Source organism: Sus scrofa, chromosome 1, assembly GCF_000003025.6.
Source record: "Sus scrofa isolate TJ Tabasco breed Duroc chromosome 1, Sscrofa11.1, whole genome shotgun sequence".
NCBI classification, from domain to species: Eukaryota; Metazoa; Chordata; class Mammalia; order Artiodactyla; family Suidae; genus Sus; species Sus scrofa.
This window is the reverse complement of record NC_010443.5, coordinates 38,255,987-38,277,293: the sequence shown is the minus strand read 5'-3', so window position 1 is coordinate 38,277,293 and position 21,307 is coordinate 38,255,987. Positions and strand designations below refer to the sequence as shown.

The window sequence follows — 21,307 nt, the reverse complement described above, 5'->3', positions numbered from 1 at the left end:
TTTCCTTATTTTCATCTTCTGATTTTTTTGTTGTTAGGTAGAGAAATGTGAAAGATTCTGTGTACTAATTTTATATCCTGCAACTTTACTGAATTCATGTATGAGCGCTAGTAATTTTCTGGTAGCATTTTGAGAATTTTCTATGCATAGCATCATGTCATCTGCAAACAGCAACAGTTTTACTTCTTATTTTCTAATTTGTGTTTCTTTTATTTTTCTTCTTTGATTGCCATGGCTAGGACTTCCAAAACTATGTTGAATAATACTGGCAAGAGTGGACATCCTTATCTTGTCCTGATCTTAGTGGAGATGCTTTCAGCTTCTCACTATTAAGCATGATGGTTATTGTGAGTCTGACATATATAGCCTTTATTATGTCAAGGCAGGTTCCTTCCTCTATGCCCACTTCCTGGAGAATTTTTTTTTTTAATTATCAATGGGTGTTGTATTTTGTCAAAAGCTTTTCTTCTGCATCTATTGAGATGACCAAATGGTTTTTATTCTTCAATGATATCACTTATATGTGGAATCTAAAAAAAGGATACAGGAGTTCCTGTCATGGCACAGTGGTTAACGAAACTGACTAGGAACCATGAGGTTGTGGGTTCGATCTCTGCCCTTGCTCAGTGGGTTAAGGACCTGGCATTGCCATGAGCTATGGTGTAGGTTGCAGACACAGCTTGGATCCCATGTTGCTGTGGCTATGGCGTAGGCTGGTGGCTACAGCTCTGATTAGACCCCTAGCCCAGGAACCTCCATATGCCATGGGAGTGGCCCTAGAAAAGGCAAAAAAAGACAAAAAATAATAATAATAAAATAATTTTTAAAAGGATACAAATGAACTTATTTGCAGATCAGAAAAAGATTCATAGACTTTGAAAAACTTATGGTTACCAAAGGAAACATGTGAGGGGAGGGATGGATTAGGGGTTTGGGAATGGCATATGTACACTGTGGTAAATGAAATGACTGGCCAGTGGGGACCTGATATACAGCACAGGGAACTCTGTACAATATACTGTGACAATCTATATGGGAAAAGAATCTGAAAAAGAATAGACTTGTGTATATGTATAACTGAATGACTATGTTGTATGGCAGAAATTATCACAACATTGTACACCAACTATACTTCAATAAAACATTTTCAAAAATTAAAAAAAATTAAAATTAAAAAAAAGAACTATCATATGATCCAGCAATCCTACTCCAGGCATCTATCTGGAGAAAACCATAATTTGAAAAGATGCATGCACCCATGTTCACTGCAGTGCTATTTATAATAGCCAAGACATGGAAGCAACCTAAATATCCACCAACAGAGGAATAGATACAGAAGATGTGGTACATATATACAATGGAATATTACTCAGCCACAAAAAAGAATAATGCCATCCGCAGCAACATGAATAGGCCTAGATATTTTCACACTGAGTGAAGTCAGACAGAGAAAGACAAATATGATATAATATCATTTATATGTGGAATCTATTGAAAATTACACAGAAGAACTTGTTTATAAAACAGAAACAAACTCACAGATTTCAAAACCAATTTTTAGGGTTACCATAGGGGAAGCCTTAGTGGGAAGGGAGGAATTCGGAGAATGGGAAAAACATATACACGCTACTGTATAAATAATTAACAAGAACCTATTGTATAGCACAGGGAAATCTACTCAATAGTTTCTAAAAACCTATATGAGAAAAAAGAATGGCTATAGAGCTGATTCATCTTGCTGTATACCTGAAATTAATACAACAGTGTAAGTCAACTATACTCCAATAAAATTTAAAAAAGAAAACTAATTGAATATTATGAAGTATTCTAAGTTATGTTTTACTACAGTATTTTAGATATGTAATAATATTTTCAAGACTTTACCATTCAATTATAAATACATACAGAGATTACTTTAAATTCTGGAACATTATAAAACAATGTTTGCATTGTTCAGCCAGTAGCCTAAGAACAAACCTATTTGGAACAGCTGGAGCCTAAAACTATCTGTAATACACAGAGGCAGTTGTTTAAAAACTGTACTTAAACCCCAGTAGTATACTATGTGCTTGCCAATTGTCCTGTTATATGTTTTTGTCTCTTAAAAATGTAGTTCAAAATTTTTCTCTAAGAATTAAGTGAGGGAGGAAATCAGTTTGGGTACCTGATCTCAGGTAGTAAAAGTCTGGTGTATCTGTAACCCCTGTCCCTCTATTTTCTTTTATATAGATACCAGTCTAATTTTAACATTATTGCCTGAACTAGAGCATAGTAGCTTAGTTAATTGCTTCCCATTCTCTTTCCACACCCACTCCATACATAGTGTAAGCAAACTGATAGCCATTTAGGTCAATGAAAAAACCACAAATTTCTTTTTGATAATGTTATAAATCAGTTCCTAATATTTATTGGATTCAGCATTATCATATGAAATTTTCAATAAAATCTCAAAATGAACCTTCAAGGGCCCATAAGGCTAATCCTATGATACTTCCTACTTCTCATGGAAGCATAGGATATTAACTTATTGTCATGTTTCCAAAGCAAAATATGCTAAGGAATTGATCCAACCCAGTCTGAATTATACCTGTGAATCATCATTTGGGAAACAAAAAAGAAATAATCTCATCCCTGAAATAGAAATTTATTTGTATATGAATCCTACTAACTTGTGCTTCTATTATGTGTGGCCTCACAAATATACTAGGAAGGAATATATTTGATTTACAAATAGCATTGGATTGGGCAGGGATTGTAATTAAGTTCTTCTAATGGCATATGATATTCACCCTAGAAAATACTGAAAGGATCAGATCTCTCCTTCCTGTTTGCTGAAAGGAGAAAACTTGAATATTCCAGACCTATAGCCACAAAACTCAGGTACTTTCCTCTGTACTTATCCAGCCCTCATTGCTGAAGAAAGCTAGAATCCTCCAGGGAAAGACTGTCACCTTCTGATAGGGAGAGGAAAGGTCAGGGCTGAAGATATAAGCATGTCACAACTTTTCAAACCATGAAAGTGGATAAATAATGGAGGGAGGGAGCACAAAGAAAAGACAGCCAAAGACTAAATTTGGGGAATGCCAGCATTTACACAGGAGGAGAGTGAATCAGAGGAGACGGAAGATCAGAGAGTAAATCACAGGAAACCTGGAACATGTGATGACATAGAAGACAAGAGATGGTCATGTTTCAGGGAAGGGCATGTTATCAACTTTGTAAGCTACTGCAGCTGGGAGATGGGGGTAGATCCGGGTAAAGAAGGCACCATCGACTTTGCCCATATGGAACTGAATGCTGACAGTTTTAGGCAAAGGGTCCCTCCAAAGTCTGGCTAAAGGCAAGGAGAGAGAACCAGGAGCCACAGGCCACTCTTTCAAGGAGCTCTGTTACATGCTAGCTGGAAGGAGTTATTAGGTCAAGGGTGGCTTTTTAAAATTTGAGATAATTTTAGACTTGCAGAAGAATTTACAGAAATAATACAGAGTTCCCATATACCCGTCACCTATCTTCCTCTTAAATTAATATCTGATATATAGAGAGAACATTTATCACAACCAAAGAAGTTACCCTTGGTCCAATACTCTTAACTAAACTACTGAACATACTGAGTGTTTTGATGAATGTTTTTTTCTGTTCCAGGATCAAATTCAGGAACCCACCTTGCATTTAGTTGTCATGCCTCCTTAGTTCCCTCTAATCTGTGACAGTCCCTCAGTCTTCCCTTGCCTTCATGACCTTGACACTTTTTTTAAGGGTACACATTGTTTATTTTGTAAAATGTCTCTCGAACTAAGTTTGTCTGATGTTTTCTCATGATTAGATTGAGGGTATATATGATTGAAAAGGACACCACAGAGGTGATATGCACTTCTCAGTGCCTCAAATCAGGGAATATTTGACATCAGGCTGTATCTCTGGTTATTTCGACCATGATTACTTGGCAAAGGTGGTGTCTTCCACGGTTTACCTATGTTATGTTACAATTTTCCCTTTGTAATTAATTACTAAATGTTTGGGGGGAGATATTTGAAACCATGCAAAGATCCTGTTTCTCCTTAAACTTTTGCTCATAAATTTTAGCTCCATCGGTGAATCTTGCTGGTAGCAAATATTACTGAGGCATTCTATGGTACTTTTTATTTTCCTCATTCATCCTACATTATTCACTTGGAATTCTTCTGTAGGAAAGAAATGTCACTTCTTCCATTTTTAGACAGCTTATTAGTTAGTTATTTACTTATATTAGTAAGAACCACTAGGTATTTATTGTATTCTTTCACTTATAATCCAATACTATCATTTATTCTGTTGCTCAAGTTGTTTTAACTTTACCAGTTGAAGGCTTTTTCAGATTGCCTCCTATGACGTTTAAATTTATCTCAATCTTTTTCATGTTTCTTTCCTTAATTTTCTTCCTGTGTGTGCTTTTAGGTGTGTACATTTTTTCTTCCTGTGTGTGTGCTTGTATGTGTGTACATTTCCTTATTTTCTGGCACCACAAGATGCTCAACATGTATTTTAGTTAATTCAGCCCTGGGATCAACCCGTTCTTCAAGGAGTCTCTGTTCTTTTTTTGTTGAAGAGTGGTATTTAGAAACTCCCATCTGGCCCTAGGTGGGCTCACTGTTACCATAGTTTCATTGCTTTTAGCCTCAAGGATGACTTTTAGGATGAAGGATAAAAGAGTTTTTATATGTATCTTTTTGATCCAAAAGCAAGCAAGAAATTGACTATGCAGGAGCAGTAATACTTTTAGGAACAAAGTCCTTGAGAAGGAAATGATGATGAGCTTCGAAGTACAGGTTGGCCTTTGATAGAAACTGGGACACTATGTATTGTAAAAGAAGAAAAAACAGGGATTCTGATTCAAAGAGATTTTGATTTTGGCAGAAAATAAGAATGTTAAGTTCTTATTTCTTGATGTTGTTAATGATGTATTAGGCAGATGATTAGCTAAAAGGAGGAAAGTGAGAGAAGACTGAGGGGAGAGATGGTGTTGCAGAGCATGAAACCTAATATATATTGAAGAATTAAAGTAGAATTGCAGAGCATCATGGATTGCCATTTTGGGATTTGAGGTCATGAATATAAAATGTCACAGCGTGGTTGTCTGATGCAAGCATGGAGTAGAAAGGTAAATTTGGTTAATCTAGAATTGAGATTTTTTTTCCAGGTGACTATCATCAAGATGGAAGAGGGCAAGGGAGGTGAAGGCATCTGTAGTCAGTGTTTCAGTGTTGTAATGGTGAGTCATGGAATTAAACTAGATAAGGGAATAAAAAGGATAAAATGGTGTTAGTATTATCGGTCTGTTGTCATAGGGAAAAAATGGTTTTGTTTATAGCTATGAATTACATTTACATAATTTAGCTGAGGATTGTGTAACTGACATTCGTATCAGGATCTTTCCTTTCTTTTTAAATAGCATCCACACCAGCAGTACTACCACCTTCTTTAACCTTTTATCCCTTGACCTTGTCAGCTGACCTCCTATCTATTATTTGTCTTAGTCTGTGACACTCTTTTTCTCATCCTTTCTCTTCTACCAAATTTCAATATTTCAAGACCACTCCTCAGGTGAGAACATGATCACTTCCTAAACAGTTGAAGCAAGGAAAAAAAAAAGATATTATTTCTTTCAAAGTCACAGACATCTCACCCAAGTTTTTGTCAGGTGAAGGTGATACTTAGCCTGGTGGATCATGGTGAACTTGCACAAGGTCACTAGAATAGCAAGTCTGAGAATCACTGACAGCATCACTGCCAATATTCTATCTGAAAACCTTTCCTCTATCCCTATCAAGGTCATATAAATGAAGCCAGAAAAGTAAAAATAAAACCTATTCTGTAGGAGATTCCATTAACTGATCTGAAAACAAATTGATGAGAGGATGTGGTTTAATTTTTCACTGGTCAGAATCATTACTTTGTAAGACATGTTTGGTCACCTTTGATGTGTCAGCTAAATGGCTGTTTCTAAAATTACCTTGACCATTATTCATGAGAGTGTTAGTAATTACTCAGTGGTTAATGAAGTTGGTTTCCAGTTGATGATCATTAGAAACTGAGCGTGACCCACGTTGCAGAGTAGCATACCGAGCAGAAGTCTCTGATTTATCCCCCTTCTGCTCACTGGACTTGGTTCTGACCTGAAAACAGTACCAGTAGCTCTGAAAAGAGGATGTTTGCTAAAAGAAGTATTTCTTGACAGACAGAAACTCTGATTTCAATTATTTGCTAGTGATACTACTGGTATTATTCTCACTCTTGCTGTGCTCTAAATCCTACACCCTATACATACTATAGTTTATATTTGCCGCTCAACTAAACTTCAATGCCCATGAGGGTGGAGGCTGCCTTGGATCCCTAGAATCTGGCAAATGATGGACGCAAAGCAGGCACTTAAATCAGAATGAGTCAGGCAAGCACTGATAGCCAAAGTCAGAGAAGTTGGAACAATGTTTAGCTCATGTCCTCTTTAATCTAAATTAGTTGCCAATTCACACCACTTCTTTCTACACACAGATAGGTCCATATAGAGTCACAGTATTTTTGACGCAGGAGAAACATCGAAGCCCATATAATCTGGTGTGTATCCTTTTATATAAAGGAATATAAAATTGTCCAAAAGGGTTAAATGAATTTCCCAATACAACATAGCTTGTAGAGTGGCCAAGCCAATGGAGACACTGAGATGAATATATAGGGAGAAAATACTGATGCTCACTTGGCCAACAAAAGAAGAGAGGATCTTAGGAGCAGATTTTGAAAAAATTACTTCTTGATCTACAGGTCAGAGACTAAATATATCAGTGCTGTAAGTGTAGACATAATACTTGGACCCCAAATGTATTTATGCAACTAGGAATTGATAATAAGATTAAAAGAAGTGCTGCTTTGGTGTTATTATTTGAATAATTTCCTATTTCATTGTCATTTATGTCAGACTTCTCAAAGACTATACTTTAGAAGGCAAACAGAAATATAAAAAAAATCTAATTCCTTTCCTCTCTCTGAATGAAAGACAAAAGACAAAACTTTCCCCTGGAATTTTTTAAAGAAACAGGAATGTCCATATAGTTTCCAGTCCTTTCTTTATGCTCAAAATGTTTAATAATAAGTGGAGGAGAAATTTCAAAATCAGAATTTCTTTGACAAATATTTTGACATTTAGCTGAGTCATAATTGGGCAGAACCTCAAATGATTTCAGATTTGTTTTCAGAATTTTGACCAGGATTATGTTATGATCCCTAAATTATAACAAGAGGGATAGAACTAACATTTAATGTATTACTACTGTGTGTAAAATTTGGGGGGGTACATACTTATCTCACTTGATCCTCACAGATATCCCATGAAGTATATATTCTGGGACATTAGCATCATGTTTCAGCTGCATTCACATCAGAGAAGTAGGTTGACTGATGTCATACAAAAGGATTGGATTTACTCACTAGTCTGTCCACCTCTAAAGGTTTCACCTGGTAAAATGTATTTAGATGCAGCAAATATTGTTTTCCTACAGGGGGATGAGGTGGGGGCATAACTTGACAGGTCCTTCTTAAAACTTTTTTTCATGAAATCATGACAAGCCCATCTTCTCTTTATCACATGCTTAATAAATACACTGGTATCTTTTATGAGATGAGGGTGTGCCCTCTTACAACGCAAAAATGGAAGGATGAGTGTCCTTTATGCCAGTGACTAAATTTTACTATCGTGAACCAGGAGGATCACCCAGAGTCAGTTTGTCTTGGTATATAGCTACAGACAGAATAATAGCTCAACTTTAAGTATGCCAAAAACGAAAATTGTTTGCTAAAACTTTCTGAAAAATTCACTTGGTCAGTTCCAAACCACTATATCAAGCAAGTGAACTCATTGTCTTTCCTGGGGGTACAGTTCATAGCTAACTCCTCCTGGCAGGCACAGGGAAAATCAATGCCGCTCTAAATCGGACATTTCCTACAAGACTTGCTGCAGCTTTTCGGCAGCCAGGGTCAGGGACTGCTCTCCCATTGTGAAGCAGCTTTAAGCCAAAAAGCGATGCTGCTGTGTTCTCTGGTGTGAGCCTGGCATTTCAGTCAAATGTTTGTCTATGAGCTGGAACCAATCTAAAGTTTCTCCTAGAGAAGGACCCAAGGCTGCCTCCAAGTAGCCTGGCTATGTCTTTCTGCACAGAGGAGCACCAGAATTGATGAGATCACCTTGAGTTCTTGGAGTAAATATTTTATCCACACAACCCAGATGTTGCATGGAAATGTAAACTTACTGTTTTCCATAGCTGATACTAGTTTTTCCTTATGAGCCTCGCTACAGTGGAAAGCAGACACTTAATTTTACATTGCTGGTTAGATCATATGCTAGTTCTATGTATAGATTTCTAAGGTACCAGCAATCCCACTCTTGAGCATATATCCAGACAAAATTTTCCTTAAAAAAGACACATGCACCTGCATGTTCGGTGCAGCTCTATTCACAATAGCCAAGACATGGAAACAACCCAAATGTCCAGACAACTGGATTAGGAAGATGTGGTATATATACATAATGGAATACTACTCAGCCATAAAAAAGAATGAAATAATGCCATTTGCAGCAACATGGATGGAACTAGAGACTCTCATCCTGAGTGAAATAAGTCAGAAAGAGAAAGACAAATACCATATGCTATCACTCATATCTGGAATCTAATATCCAGCACACATGAAGCTTTCCACAGAAAAGAAAATCATGAACTTGGAGAATAGACTTGTGGTTGCCTGAGGGGTGCGGGAGGGATTGGGAGCTTGAGGTTAATGGATGCAAACTATTGCTCTTGGAATGGATTAACAATGAGATCCTGCTGTGTAGCACTGAGAACTATGTCTAGATACTTACAATGTAGCATGAGAATGGGAGAAAAAATTATGTATACATGTATGTGTAACTGGGTCCCCATGCTGTACAGTGGGGGAAAAAAAGTGTGTTGGGGGAAATAACAATAAAAAATAAATTTAAAAAAAAAGAAAAAAAAATGCTGGTTAATCCTATATCTTTCTGGGTTAAAAAATAGTTTGGTGCAGTTTTTGCCAACTGAAGTTCAATTCAAAACTACTACTGTTCCCCTTTCTTCTTTCCTCTTCAAGATGATTTCTGCACTTAAGGGAGGAACTGTGCAAAGTTCTCAGGCATACAGACAGGCAACTGGGAAGTCTGACTTTTCACTGGTCTGTGTGCTGGTCTCATCTGCAAGGCCAAGGTGTGGTCTTTCTGGGCATCCTGCTGGCTTCTACTGTTGAATCCTTGAAGCTAATGTAACTCAGCATAGCCTCTGCCTTTAGGGACTGTGGCCATCACCTCTTGCTACCTACACTCCCTTGATTCTGATTCTTACTAGGCTCCTTGGACATCTGGCAGTAAAACCTTCATACCCAGGATGACTTCTCTTGTGAAGCTCCTAGCAAGTTCCCCACCTGGAATCTCAGATCCTTTCTAGGAGTTTGGGAGGAGCTACAGAGGAACCTCTAAATCATTTCCACACTGTGTACAAGCTGTTGGTGCAGGCCACTTTAGGTGGCATGGTAGTTGGTCCCTGAATGCCAAAGAGAATATGCCAGAAGTCCCCCCTGCTTTTAGCCTTCCATTAAGCCTATTGCCTCTGGAGTTTGGATACTACTACTACCCTGTCTCTCCTCCCTATGTCTTACAATCCCCAGAGCCTAAGAAATGGACCATATCCCCCTATACTATTGACAAGGTCCTATAAAAGTTCTCTCCACCTCTGACAGGCAGTAAAATGCTATGATAGACTCTGCCTCTACCATGTAAAAATTCTACTATATACTGGCATGGGCTGGTTCTTAATGTAGAAACAGGAGATGAAAACAAAAATCAGAAAACAATTATATTCTCTTTCCCAAAATCATGTATTCAAAACTATGTATTCCTATGACTCGAGAATTCTCTTTTGTATATCACTTACTTCAGTCTGTTTCCCTTTGCATTTCTGTTTTGATTATTATTTTTTAAAATAAGTTTTATTATAGTTGATTTACAATGTTGTGCCAATTTCTAATGTATAGCAAAGTGATTCATATACATATATATATGTAGATAGATGAGATATAGACAGATTTTTAAATATACTTTTCCAACATGGTCAATCCAAGGGGATTAGATGTACTTCCCTGTGTTATACAGTAGGACCTTGTTGTTTATTCTTTCTAAATGTAATACTTTCCATCTACTAACCCCAGATTCCCAGTCCATTCTTCTCTCTACCCTCTGGCAACCACAAGTCTGTTCTCTATGAGTCTGTTTCAAAAAAGTTATTCGTGATGTATTTTAGATTCCACATGTAAGTGATAACATATATATTTGTCCTTCTCTTACTTCACTTAAGTATGATAATCTCTATTTGCATCCATGTGGCTGCAAATGGCATTGTTTTGTTCTTTTGATGGCTGAGTAGTATTCCATTGTATATATGTACCACTTATTTTTAATTCATTCATCTGTTAATGGACATTTAGGCTGCTTCCATGTCATGTTATTATGAATAGTGCTGCTATGAAAATTGAGGTGCATGTTATCTTTTTGAATTATAATTTTGTTCAGATATATGCCCAGGAGTGGGATTGCTGGATCATATGTTAATTCTATGGTTAGTTTCCTGAGGAGCCTCCATATTGCCTTCCTTGGTGGCTGTACCAACTTACATTCCCACAAACATTGTAGGAGGGTTCCCTTTTCTCCACATCTTCTCCACCATGTTATTTGTAGACTTTTTATGATGGCCATTCTAACCAGCATAAGGTGGCACTTTATTGTAGTTTTGATCTGCATTTCTCTAATAATTAGCAATGCTGAGCCTCTTTTCATGTGCTTTTTGACCATCCATATGTCTTATTTGGAGAAATGTCTATTAAGTCTTTTGTTCCTTTTTAATTGGGTTTTTGTTGTTGTTATCTGTATACCTTGGAAAGATTAAGCCCTTGTTTTTTGCATTCTTTGTAAATATTTCCTCCCATTCCATAAGTTATCTCTTTGTTTATGGTTTCCTTTGCTCTGCAAAAGCTTTTAAGTTTAAGTCCCATTTGTTTGTTTTTGCTCTTATCTCTATTGCCTTGAGAGACTGATCTAATAAAACATTTATACAATTTATGTTAGAATATTTTGCCCATTTTCTCTTCTAGGAGTTTTATGGTGCCATGTCTTAAGTCTTTAAGCCATTTTGAGTTTATTTTTGGGCATGGTGTGAGGGTGTGTTCTGGTTTCACTGATTTACATGCAGCTGTCCAACTTTCCCAGTACCACTTGCTGAAGAGACTTTTTTCCATTGTATATTCTTGCCTCATTGGTAAAAGATTAGTTGATCATAGGTGAGTGGGTTTATTTCTGGGCTCTTTCTTCTATTAAGTTGATTCCTGTGTCTGTTTTTGTACCAATACCACACAGTTTTGATTACTGTAGCTTTGTAGTATTGTCTGAAGTCTGGGACAGTTATGCCTCCTGTTCCCATTATGGTTCCATATATGTTTTGGGATTATTCTAGTTCTGTGAAAAATGTCATGGTTAATTTGATAGAGATCACATTAACTCTGCAGATTGCTTTGGGTAGTATTGCCCAAAGATACTAATTCTTTGAATCCAAGACCATGGGATATCTTGGATATTTATTTGAATCCCCTTTAATTTCCTCAATTAATGTTTTATAGTTCTCAGTCTGGTTTACTCCTTGGTCTGGTTTACTTCCTTGGTCTGGTTTACTCCTAGGTATTTTATTTTTGGGGTTTGATTTTAAAAGATACTTTTTTTTTTTATATGTCCTATACAGAAATGCAACTGATTTCTGAATGTTAATCTTGTATCCTCCTACTTCGATTAATTCCTTTATCAGATCTAGTAGTTTTTGTGGAGTCTTTAGGGTTTTCTCTATGTAGTCTTATTTCATCTGCATATGGTGACAATTTTAGCACTTTCCTGCCATATCTCTTCTTCTTGTCCAATTGCTGTGGCTAGGGCTTCTGATACTATGTTGAACAAAACTTTCATTTTGTCAATGTGGTGTGTACATTGATTGATCTTCATATGTTGAACCATCCTTGTGAACTTGGGATGAATCCTACTGGTCATGGTGTATGACCTTTTTATGCATTGTTGGATTTGGTTTGCTAGAATTTGTTAAGAATTTTTATATCTATATTCATTAAAAATATTGGCCAGTAATTTTTTTTTCTGATGGTACCTTTGTCTGATTTTAGTGTGAGGATTATGGTGGCTTCATAAAATATTTTTAGATTATTCCCTCCTTGTCCATCTTTTGGAAGAGTTTGAGAAAGAGCAATATAAGTTCTTCTTTGTATATTTGGTAAAATTCACCTGTGAAGCCATCTTGTCCTATATTTTTGTTTGTAGGGAGGTTTATTTATTTATTTATTTTTCTTTTCTTTTTATGGCCACACCTTCAGCATATGGAAGTTCCCAGGCTAGGGATTAAATCAGAGCTATAGCTGAGGCCTCCACCACAGCCATAGCAATGCATGATCCAAGACACATCTGCAACACTGCAGCTAGTGGTAATGCCAGATTTTTAACCCACTGATTGAGGCCAAGGATCGAATCCACATCCCCATGGACACCATAGAGTTCTATACCAGCTGAGCCACAATGGGAACTCTGGGAGGTATTATTATTATTATTGATTCTGTTTCCCTTCTAGTGATCAGTGTTCAAATTATTTTTCTTCTTGATTCAGTTTTGGTGGGCTGTATGCTTCTAGAAATTTATCCATTTCTACTAGGTTGTCAAATTTGATGGCATATTATCTTGCATACGTGTGTGTATTTCTGTGTATCAGTTGAGATTTATCCTTTTTCATTTATTTTTATTTCAGTTCTCTTCTCTTTTCTTCTTGGTGAGCCTAGCCAGAGGTCTGTCAATTTTGTTTACCCTTTCAAAGAATTAGTTCTTGAGTTATTGATTTTTTTCCTCTAGCTTTTAATTTCTATTTTATTGATTTCCTCTCATTATTTCCTTCTGCTGACTTTAGGTTGTTTGTTCTATTTTTTATTATTATCATTTTAGGTGATAAGGTAGGGTGTTAATTTGAGATTTTTCTTCTTTTTTGAAGAAGGCCTGTATCTCTAGGAACTTGCCTCTAAGAACTGCTTTTGCTGCATCCCAGAAATTTTTGTATGGTTGTGTTTCCATTATTGTTTGCTTAAAGGTATTTTTTAATTTCCTTTTTGATTTCCTCACTGACCCATTAGTTTTTTAATAGTATGTTGTTTAGTCTCCATGTAGCTGTTTTTTTCTCATTTCTTTTCCCATGGTTAATTTCTAGTTTCATGCATTTATAGTCAGAGAAGATGCTTAAAGTAACTTCTATATTCTTAAATTTGTTGAGGTTAGTTTTGTGCCCTAGTATATGTTTAATCCTAGAGTATTCCATGTTCACTTGCAAGGAGTGTATATTCTGTTTTATTAGATATAATGTCCTAAAAATACCAATTAGGTCTAACTGTTTCATTATACCATTTAGGATCTCTGTTGCCATATTGATTTCCTATCTAGAAGATCTGTCCATTGATATGGACAGATTGATATGAGTGGAGTGTTAACGTCTCCTGCTATTATTGAATTCACATCAGTTTCTCTTTTTATGTCTGTTAGTATATGTTTTATGTATTTGGGTGCTCCTATGTTAGATGCATATATTTCAATAAGTGAAAAATACTCTTCTTAGGTTGTTCTTTATCTTTCCTTATGGACTTTGTTTTAAAGTTTATTTTGTATGAGTATTACAACTCCTGTTTTCATTGCATGAAATATATTTTTCCATCCCCTCATTTAAAACATTACTAGAATATAGATGACTTACAAAATTAGGCATTTCAGCCATATAGCAAAATAAATCAGTTATACATATACATAAATCCATTCCTTTTCAGATTCTTTTCCCATACCACACAGTACTGAGTAAATTTCCCTTTGCTATACTGTAGGTCCCCATTACCTATCTATTCTATAGCTATATAGTAGTGTGTATATATCAATCTCAACTCCCTAATATATCCTCCTCACCCCACGTTTCACCTTTGTAAATATAAATTTGGTTTTGAAATCTAAGTCTGTTTCTGTTTTAAGTTCTATATATCACTTCTATTATATTACACATATTGGTGATCTCATATGATATTTGTCTTTCTCTGACTTACTTCACTTAGTATGATAATTTTTAGGTCCATTCGTGTTGCTGCAAATTGCATTATTCATGCTTTTTTATGGCTGAGTAATATTCCATTTTTTAATGGCTATGTATATATGTACCACATCTTCTTAATCTGTTCCTCTGTTGATGGACATTTAGGTTGCTTCCAAATTTTGGCTATTACAAATAGTCCTGCAATGAACTTCAGGGTGCCTGTATCTTTTTGAATTATGTTTTTCTCTGGACAGATGAGTGGGATTGCTAATTCATATGTTTAGTTCTATATTTAGTTTTTTAAGGAACATCTCTACTGTTTTTCATAGTGGTTGCACCAGCTTATATTCTGCAGAGAGGACCCCTTTTCTCCATTGCCCTCTCCAACATTTATTGTTTGTAGACTTTTTGATGATGGCCATTCTGACAGGTGTGAGGTGACACCTCATTGTAGTTTTGATTTTCATTTCCTAATAATTAGTGATGTTAAGCATATTTTCATGTTCTTTTTGGGCATCTGCCTTCTTTGGAGAAATGTCTGTTTAGATCTTATGACCATTTTTAATTGGGTTATTTTTTTATATAAAGCTATATGAGATATTTTAGAGATTAACCCCTGGTTGATTGCTTCATTTGCAGAGTTTTCCCATTCTGTGGGTTGTCTTTTCATTTTGCTAATGGTTTCCATTGCTGTGAAAAAGCTTAATTAGGTTTAAGTTTAATTAGGTTTAAATTTAATTAGGTCCTATTGGTTATTTTTGTTTTTATTTACTCTAGGAGGTGGATACAGATTGCTATGATATATGTCAGAGTGTTCTACCTGTTTTCATCTAAGATGTTTATAGTATTCAGTCCAACATTTATGTCTTTAATCAATTTTGAGGTTTTTTTTGTGTATGGTGTTAGAGAGTGTTCTAATTTCATTCTATTACATGTAGCTGTCCAGTTTTCCAAATGCCACTTATTGAAAACTGTCTTTTCTCCATTGTATATTCTTGCCTCCATTGTCATAGATTAATTGACCATAGGTGTGTGGGTTTATTTCTGGTCTTTCTATCCTGTTCTACTGATATATGTCTGTTTTTGTGCCAGTACATACTGTTTTGATGACTAGTATAATCTGAAGTCTGAGCTTGATTCCCCCAGCTCCAATTTTTTTCTCTAGATTGTTTTGTCTATTCAGGGTTTTTCTGTGTTTCCATAAATATTTTTAAAAAATTTTGGTTCAGTTCTATGAGAAAATGCCATGGGTAATTTAACAAGGATTCCACTGAATCTGTAGATTGCCTTAGGCAGTACAGTCATTTTGATGATACTGATTCTTCTAATCCAAGAACATGGTGTATCTTTCCATTTTTTTTGTCATCTTCCATTTCTTTCAATACCATCTTACAGTTTTCAGAGTACAGGTCTTTTGCTTCTTTACATAGGTTTATTTCTAGGTATTTTATTTTCTTTGATGTGATAGCAAATGGAATTGTTTCCTTAATTTCTCCTTCTGATCTTTCATTGTTAGTGTACAGAAATGCAAGAGATGTGTATTAATTTTGTATCCTCCAACTTTACTGAATTCACTGATGAGCTCTAGTACTTTTCTAGTAACTTCTTTAGGGTTTTCTACATATAGTATTATGTCATCTGTAAACATTGACAAGTTTACTTCTTTTACAATTTGGATTCCTTTTATTTTTTTCATCTCTGCTGTAGCTAGGACTTCCAAAACTATGTTGAATAAAAGTAGTGAGAGTGGACATTCTTGTCTTTCCCTTGCTTTCAGTCTATGTGTATCCTTTGCCCTAAAGTGTTCCTCTTGTAGGCAGCATATTGTAGGCTCCTGTTTTTTAATCAAGTCTGCCACTGTCTTTTGATTGGCACATTCAGTCCATTGACAGTTAAGATAATTATTGATACATAAGTATTTATTGCCATTTTAAACTCTCTTTTCTAGTTGATTCAATGTTTCTTCTTTTTCCTTTTTGTGATTTGATTTCCTTTTATTTTATGCTTGTATTGTTTTTGTGAATCTACTGTTTGTTTTTCAAGTATGTTAACCCTTTCCTATATCTGCTTGCTTTGGACTGATAGTCATATAGCCTCAAACACACTTTTTAAAAAAATCGACATTTTCTTACTCTCCTTCCCCATATTTTATGATTTTGATTATCTTTTTTACATCTCATGTTTCTCCTTTTGCTATTTGTTGTGTTTATCATCACTTTAATTTTTTTTCCCTTTTTGTTCTGTATACTGACTTATTTAAGTGATTCTTTCCATCTGTGATTTCTTCCTATGTCTTCTTGCTTTTCTCTTTAGAGGAGACCTTTACATATTTCTTTTAGGGAAGGTTTGGTATTGCTGTATTCTTGTAGTTTTTGCTTGTCTGAGAAATTATTTTTCCTCCTGTTCTAAATGATAATCTTGCTGGGAGAGTATTATAGGTTGCAGATTTTTCCCTTTCAGAACGTTGACCATGTCTTGCTATTCCCTTCTGCCCTATACTGTCTCTGTAGAGAAATCAGCTGATATAATTATGGGGGGGGGTTCCCTTGTAATTAACTTTTTCTCTTGCTGTTTTTAGAATCCTGTCTTTAATATTTTTCATTATTTTTATTTGATGTAGGCCTATTTGGGTTCATTTTGTTTGGGACCCTCTGTGCTTCCTGTATCTGGATATGTCTCCTTCTTTATGTTTGGGAAGTTTTCAGTCCCCTTTTTTCTTTCTTCTCCTTCTGTGATCCATGTTATGCATTGATTGGCACTCTCCATATTACCTCATAGGTCTCCTTTACTGCCTTTTTTTTTTCCCCCCAATTTGGCTGTTTGCTGTCCTGATTGGGTGTTTTCTCTGTCATACATTTAACTTACTCATTCCTTGCATTATTAATGAATTATCTAATTTTTCTTGGCTCTTCCTTATAGTTTCTACTTCCTTTTTATAGTAATCTGCATTTCTGTTGATAGCCCTTCTTAATTCATTCAATATTTTCATTACTTCTTTTTTGAACTCTATTAGAATGGAGAGTTCTATTCAATTGTTTGCTCCTACTGGGGATTTCTCCTGTTTTTTTTAACTCTGAGTGGGGCCTCTGCTTCTTCGTTTTACTTATATTTCTCTTACTCTGAGTTTAGGGGAAATAATTACCTACTATAGTCTGGAAGGGCTCTTTATATGCAGGGGCATTTTCTTGTAGCTTGAGTGGGTTTACTATTTTTTTGGAGTGAGGTCTGCTTTTGGTTTGAATGCTTGCTCTTTCCTCAGTGTATACAAATCATTATCCCCTGGATGGACGCACACAGGTAGCACAGTCCCAAGGATATAGGGGCAGAGCAGGCACACATGCTCCCAGGAAGGTGGTGGAGATGCCCAGTCACAGGACTCTCAGAGGTGGTAGGCTGCACCCACTTCTGGAGTCTGAGATGGCTATGGCTTTTGCCTGCTCCTACAGCCCACAAAAGTGGTATCTTAATGCCTGTGAGCATGGGAAAAGAAGTTCCTATGGTTGCCTCACCCCCTTCCTCTTGCACTCTCTAACAATGATGTCTTGCTTCCCTGGTGGTTCCAGGCCTCCTCCTGCACTCCTTTGGCTCTGGCACACCACACCATTACCCCCTATGGCTATTTCCATATAGCTAATTTTAGTCCTTTACCTGTGTATGATCTTGATAGCCAGAGCCTCAGCACCCAGATCACACCTATCCCAGAAGATGCACAACATCTCAGGCTGGGGTGTGCCAGTTGGTGGCACTGACCATTTATGAGGCTCTTTCTCTGCTCTACCCTTTTCACACTAGCTACTTCACTTTTCTCTGAGGCTTTTAAACTCCTCTTCTGCCCTGGCTGATTTCCTCCTAGTGTGCAAAATCTTTCCTCTTTCACAGCTCCCTTCCAGGGGTGCTGGTCCTGACCTGATTTCTTTTCCCCTCTTTTCCTTTTGTCTTACCCATTTGTGTGGAGATTTTCTTGCCCTTTGGGAAGACCTGCCAGTGATCGGTAGATGTCCTGTGCAAATCATTCTACATGCAGATTTATTTTTAAAGTATTTGTGGGAGATGGTGAGTTCCACATCCTACTCCTCCACCATCTTGATCTGATCTTGTTTCACATATTCCTCAAGTCAAGTGAATGACCCTGGTTGAATAGAAGGCAAATAAGTTAAAAGTAAAAAAAAAAATAAGATATTAAAAAATATTATACTTGATAATTCTTACAAACCAATTTAACCTGCTTTCCAATTATGAAATTATATGGACCAATCTGCTCCCACTAAAGGAACAAAAATTATCTTCTATTTATCTCCTGTCAAAAACCAGCCCAAGAAAGGGATTCCTTATCAAAGGTAAGCGAAGGCTGTGATATCATGCCTCTAGTCTCTTATCTATGTGTTAACTCTGTAGCTAGTTGTATCACATACAGTTTGACCTTTTGGTTAGTTATTTAAATGATATGCTTGTTTTTTTTTCATTAGGAAAGCCATATAAAAACTTCTTCCAATTGTGCTTCAATGATTTTTTATTACATTATTGAGTTTATTCTTTGAAAATGTAGAATTCAATAATTTAGGAAAACATCTGTATCTTTTGAAAAATCGGCCTACTTTTATCCTCCTTCCTCTTCTTTCTGTTAACTAGTCTGTTATTTCTTCCTATTTCTACTTTTATCCTGACTTGCAGGAAACTCAAAACATCAATGTGATGCTTAATAATTTCCATATTTTTTCTTAGGAAGGCCAATTAATATTTTTCCTCTTTATGTCCTGCAAACTCTTGAGCTATATAGATTTTGTTCAAATCTCTATACCAAAATAAATATAAGTAAAATTAACCTATACAAAACTCCACTACATATTTTACAGGGGGTGGGGAAACTGTTATTCATATAGTTTCATAGTTTAAGATCTTGTTACTGGTAATTGGTAAGGCTGGGGGTTATAAATCCAGACCTAAGGTTCCATATCAAAGGCTCGTTCAGCTCCACCAAAGTTTCCATTTTAAAACAAAAATCTCCATTGAATCAAGCAATCCTTGGCTGTTTAAGTTGTAGTTTAAAAAATATATGATGAAAAAGTGATTTAGAAAATATGCTTTTAAATATTTGAAAAGTCTTTTTTCTTGACCCTTATTTCAAAATATCTTATATAAAACTGTCCTAATCAATGAATTAGTTAATAATTAGCTTTGATAAACACCAGAAAAAAAGATCTGATCCCTACTTCTTCAGACACTAATACCACATGCATATACATAAGATGTATAAGATTTCATACATAACATTAAGAAAATATTGATGACTTCTTTTTTTATGGCCATGCTCATAGCATGTAGAAGTTCCTGTGCCAGGGACTGAATCTGAGCTGCAGCTGTGACCTACACCACAGCTGTGGCAATGCCAAATATTTTAACCCACTGTGCCAGGCTGGGATAGAACCCATAGCAACCTGAGCCAATGCAGTAAGATTCTTAACCCACTGTGCCACAACAGGAACTTCTTGATGATTTTTCTTGTGCTGTTGTAGACTGGTTCTAGTGAATTATGGTGAGAACAGTCCCATTATGGGACTCCTTCATTCATAAAGCAATATATAGAGGAAAAAATATAGACTTAACATTTGAGGATTTACTATCCAGGATACAAAGAGAGATTTTTCTAAAGATGGCTTGCCTTTTTCTAGAAACATCTCCCAGGTAATATTTTGCTTTAGAGTCCCACACTCAAAGGGCATGATTTTCCTTTTTCAAGGTAATCTACTTTTTCAATTGTTTGTGGACAAAGACTCCCTTTCAAGTAACTGTGCTAATTAAGGAAAACAAAACAGAACAAAATAAAGCCCCCAAACTACAAATGGATTTTTTAAACAAATTAGTACTGTCCCAGTAGACAATATAAACCCTAATAGGAAAAGAGAGAAGAATTAAGTGGCACTATCAGTGACTATTCCCACTTTGGGACTTTCTGCAAGATTCTGTGTAATCCGAGCTTTTTAATGTTTATTTTGCTTCTCCTCTGAGATAATCCTTCTCTATTTGAGGTCAGACATGAAGCATAATTTATGATGCCTGACTGCTTTAAGAAAACTAAAAGCTTCCCACACTGTTCTTTTATGTAAGACTGGCTTAAAGAAAAAGCTTTCTTATTAGAAAGACTTTTCCCTCTGTTATTAACAGTGTATCACTTTGACTTCATACTATTAGAATTCTAAAGTGACTCATTGTGATGAAAAATGAAGGTGCTGTGATTTTAAATAATTATAGAAATGTAAGTGTAAATATTAGTAATTACCCCAAATTCGCACATGACCTAGTAACCCATGTATCACATGACATAGAATGCATTGCTTTTTAGATCAAAAAAGACACTGTTGTGCTTGTGCTTCAAAATCCATTAACTCTTCTCTCCAGGTGAACACAGTCTAAATCTGAACCTTTCTCTCTGCAGTTTATGATGGTGATGGGGGCTGGCTAAGGGGGAAGCAACAGGTGATAATGTTCTTTAAAGATGGCTAAACATACTGCTTTTATGTGTGTGTATTAAGTTTGTCTTGTTCATGATGTACATGCATCGCCCACAGTTCCCATGAAGGTATTCAGACAACTATGCACATGAAATGTATAACTGAGGTGTAGCAAGATCCTTAGTTGAATAACTATAAGCTGAGGCTTAAAGCAACATTTAAAATTTCAAAGTAATCAACTCACCTCCAGACTCTTCTTTCTACTCCATTTTTTTTTCTCTCATTGGCTTTCCCTTCTCTTTAAAAAGACTAGTCTTCTGGCTTTCTAGAAGTCTATCCCTATCAAAATAGGAAAATAATTACTTTGATTGTAAGTCATGTTGATGGGGCAATTCACCCAGATATTTGCATTTTTATTCCTTTAAGCTCTCTTTGTGGAATAAAAAACCTTATCTCCTGTTCAAGATGCCTAAAGCAGTGATAAGCAGCAGAGACAGAATCTTCTGTTTGCCTCAAAAATTGTGCTAGAGTAGGGACCTGCTGGCCAAGAGTATTGTTCTGTTTAATCATGTGAGGTACATAAGTGAAACTGGCTCACAAAGCCAGTGGGTACCAGGTACAGATTATTTCCCTTGTTTACTCTTTCTGGCTTAATACATATTTACT

The 21,307-nt window shown here is 36.0% G+C and overlaps 1 protein-coding gene and 1 long non-coding RNA gene across 24 annotated transcripts in view; one reads left to right on the top strand and one right to left on the bottom strand.

Annotated features, from left to right (window-relative positions):
- The window catches only part of NKAIN2 (sodium/potassium transporting ATPase interacting 2), a 1,025,964-nt gene that overhangs the window by 762,922 nt on the left and 241,735 nt on the right, over positions 1 to 21,307 (top strand). For 12 of the 21 annotated variants that reach the window (XR_002338465.1, XR_002338484.1, XR_002338458.1 and 9 more), the window contains one exon: positions 5,177 to 5,248. The exons of the other annotated variants lie outside the window; for them this stretch is intronic. Coding sequence is in view for 3 of the 12 variants with exons in the window: in XM_021072767.1 (XP_020928426.1) it covers positions 5,177 to 5,248 (72 nt within the window). In the remaining 9 variants the exon portion in view is untranslated. The remainder of the gene's footprint in view (positions 1 to 5,176; positions 5,249 to 21,307) is intronic. 21 annotated transcript variants of the gene reach the window in all.
- LOC102165447 overlaps positions 1 to 21,307 on the bottom strand; it is a 108,626-nt gene that overhangs the window by 1,682 nt on the left and 85,637 nt on the right. For 2 of the 3 annotated variants that reach the window (XR_300683.3, XR_002338509.1), the window contains 2 exons: positions 20,886 to 20,980; positions 17,958 to 18,321 (listed from right to left, as the gene is read on the bottom strand). This is a non-coding gene — a long non-coding RNA (uncharacterized LOC102165447). Of the gene's footprint in view, positions 1 to 17,957; positions 18,322 to 20,885; positions 20,981 to 21,307 lie in introns of those variants that run through there. The other variant, XR_002338510.1, reaches the window with a different exon arrangement.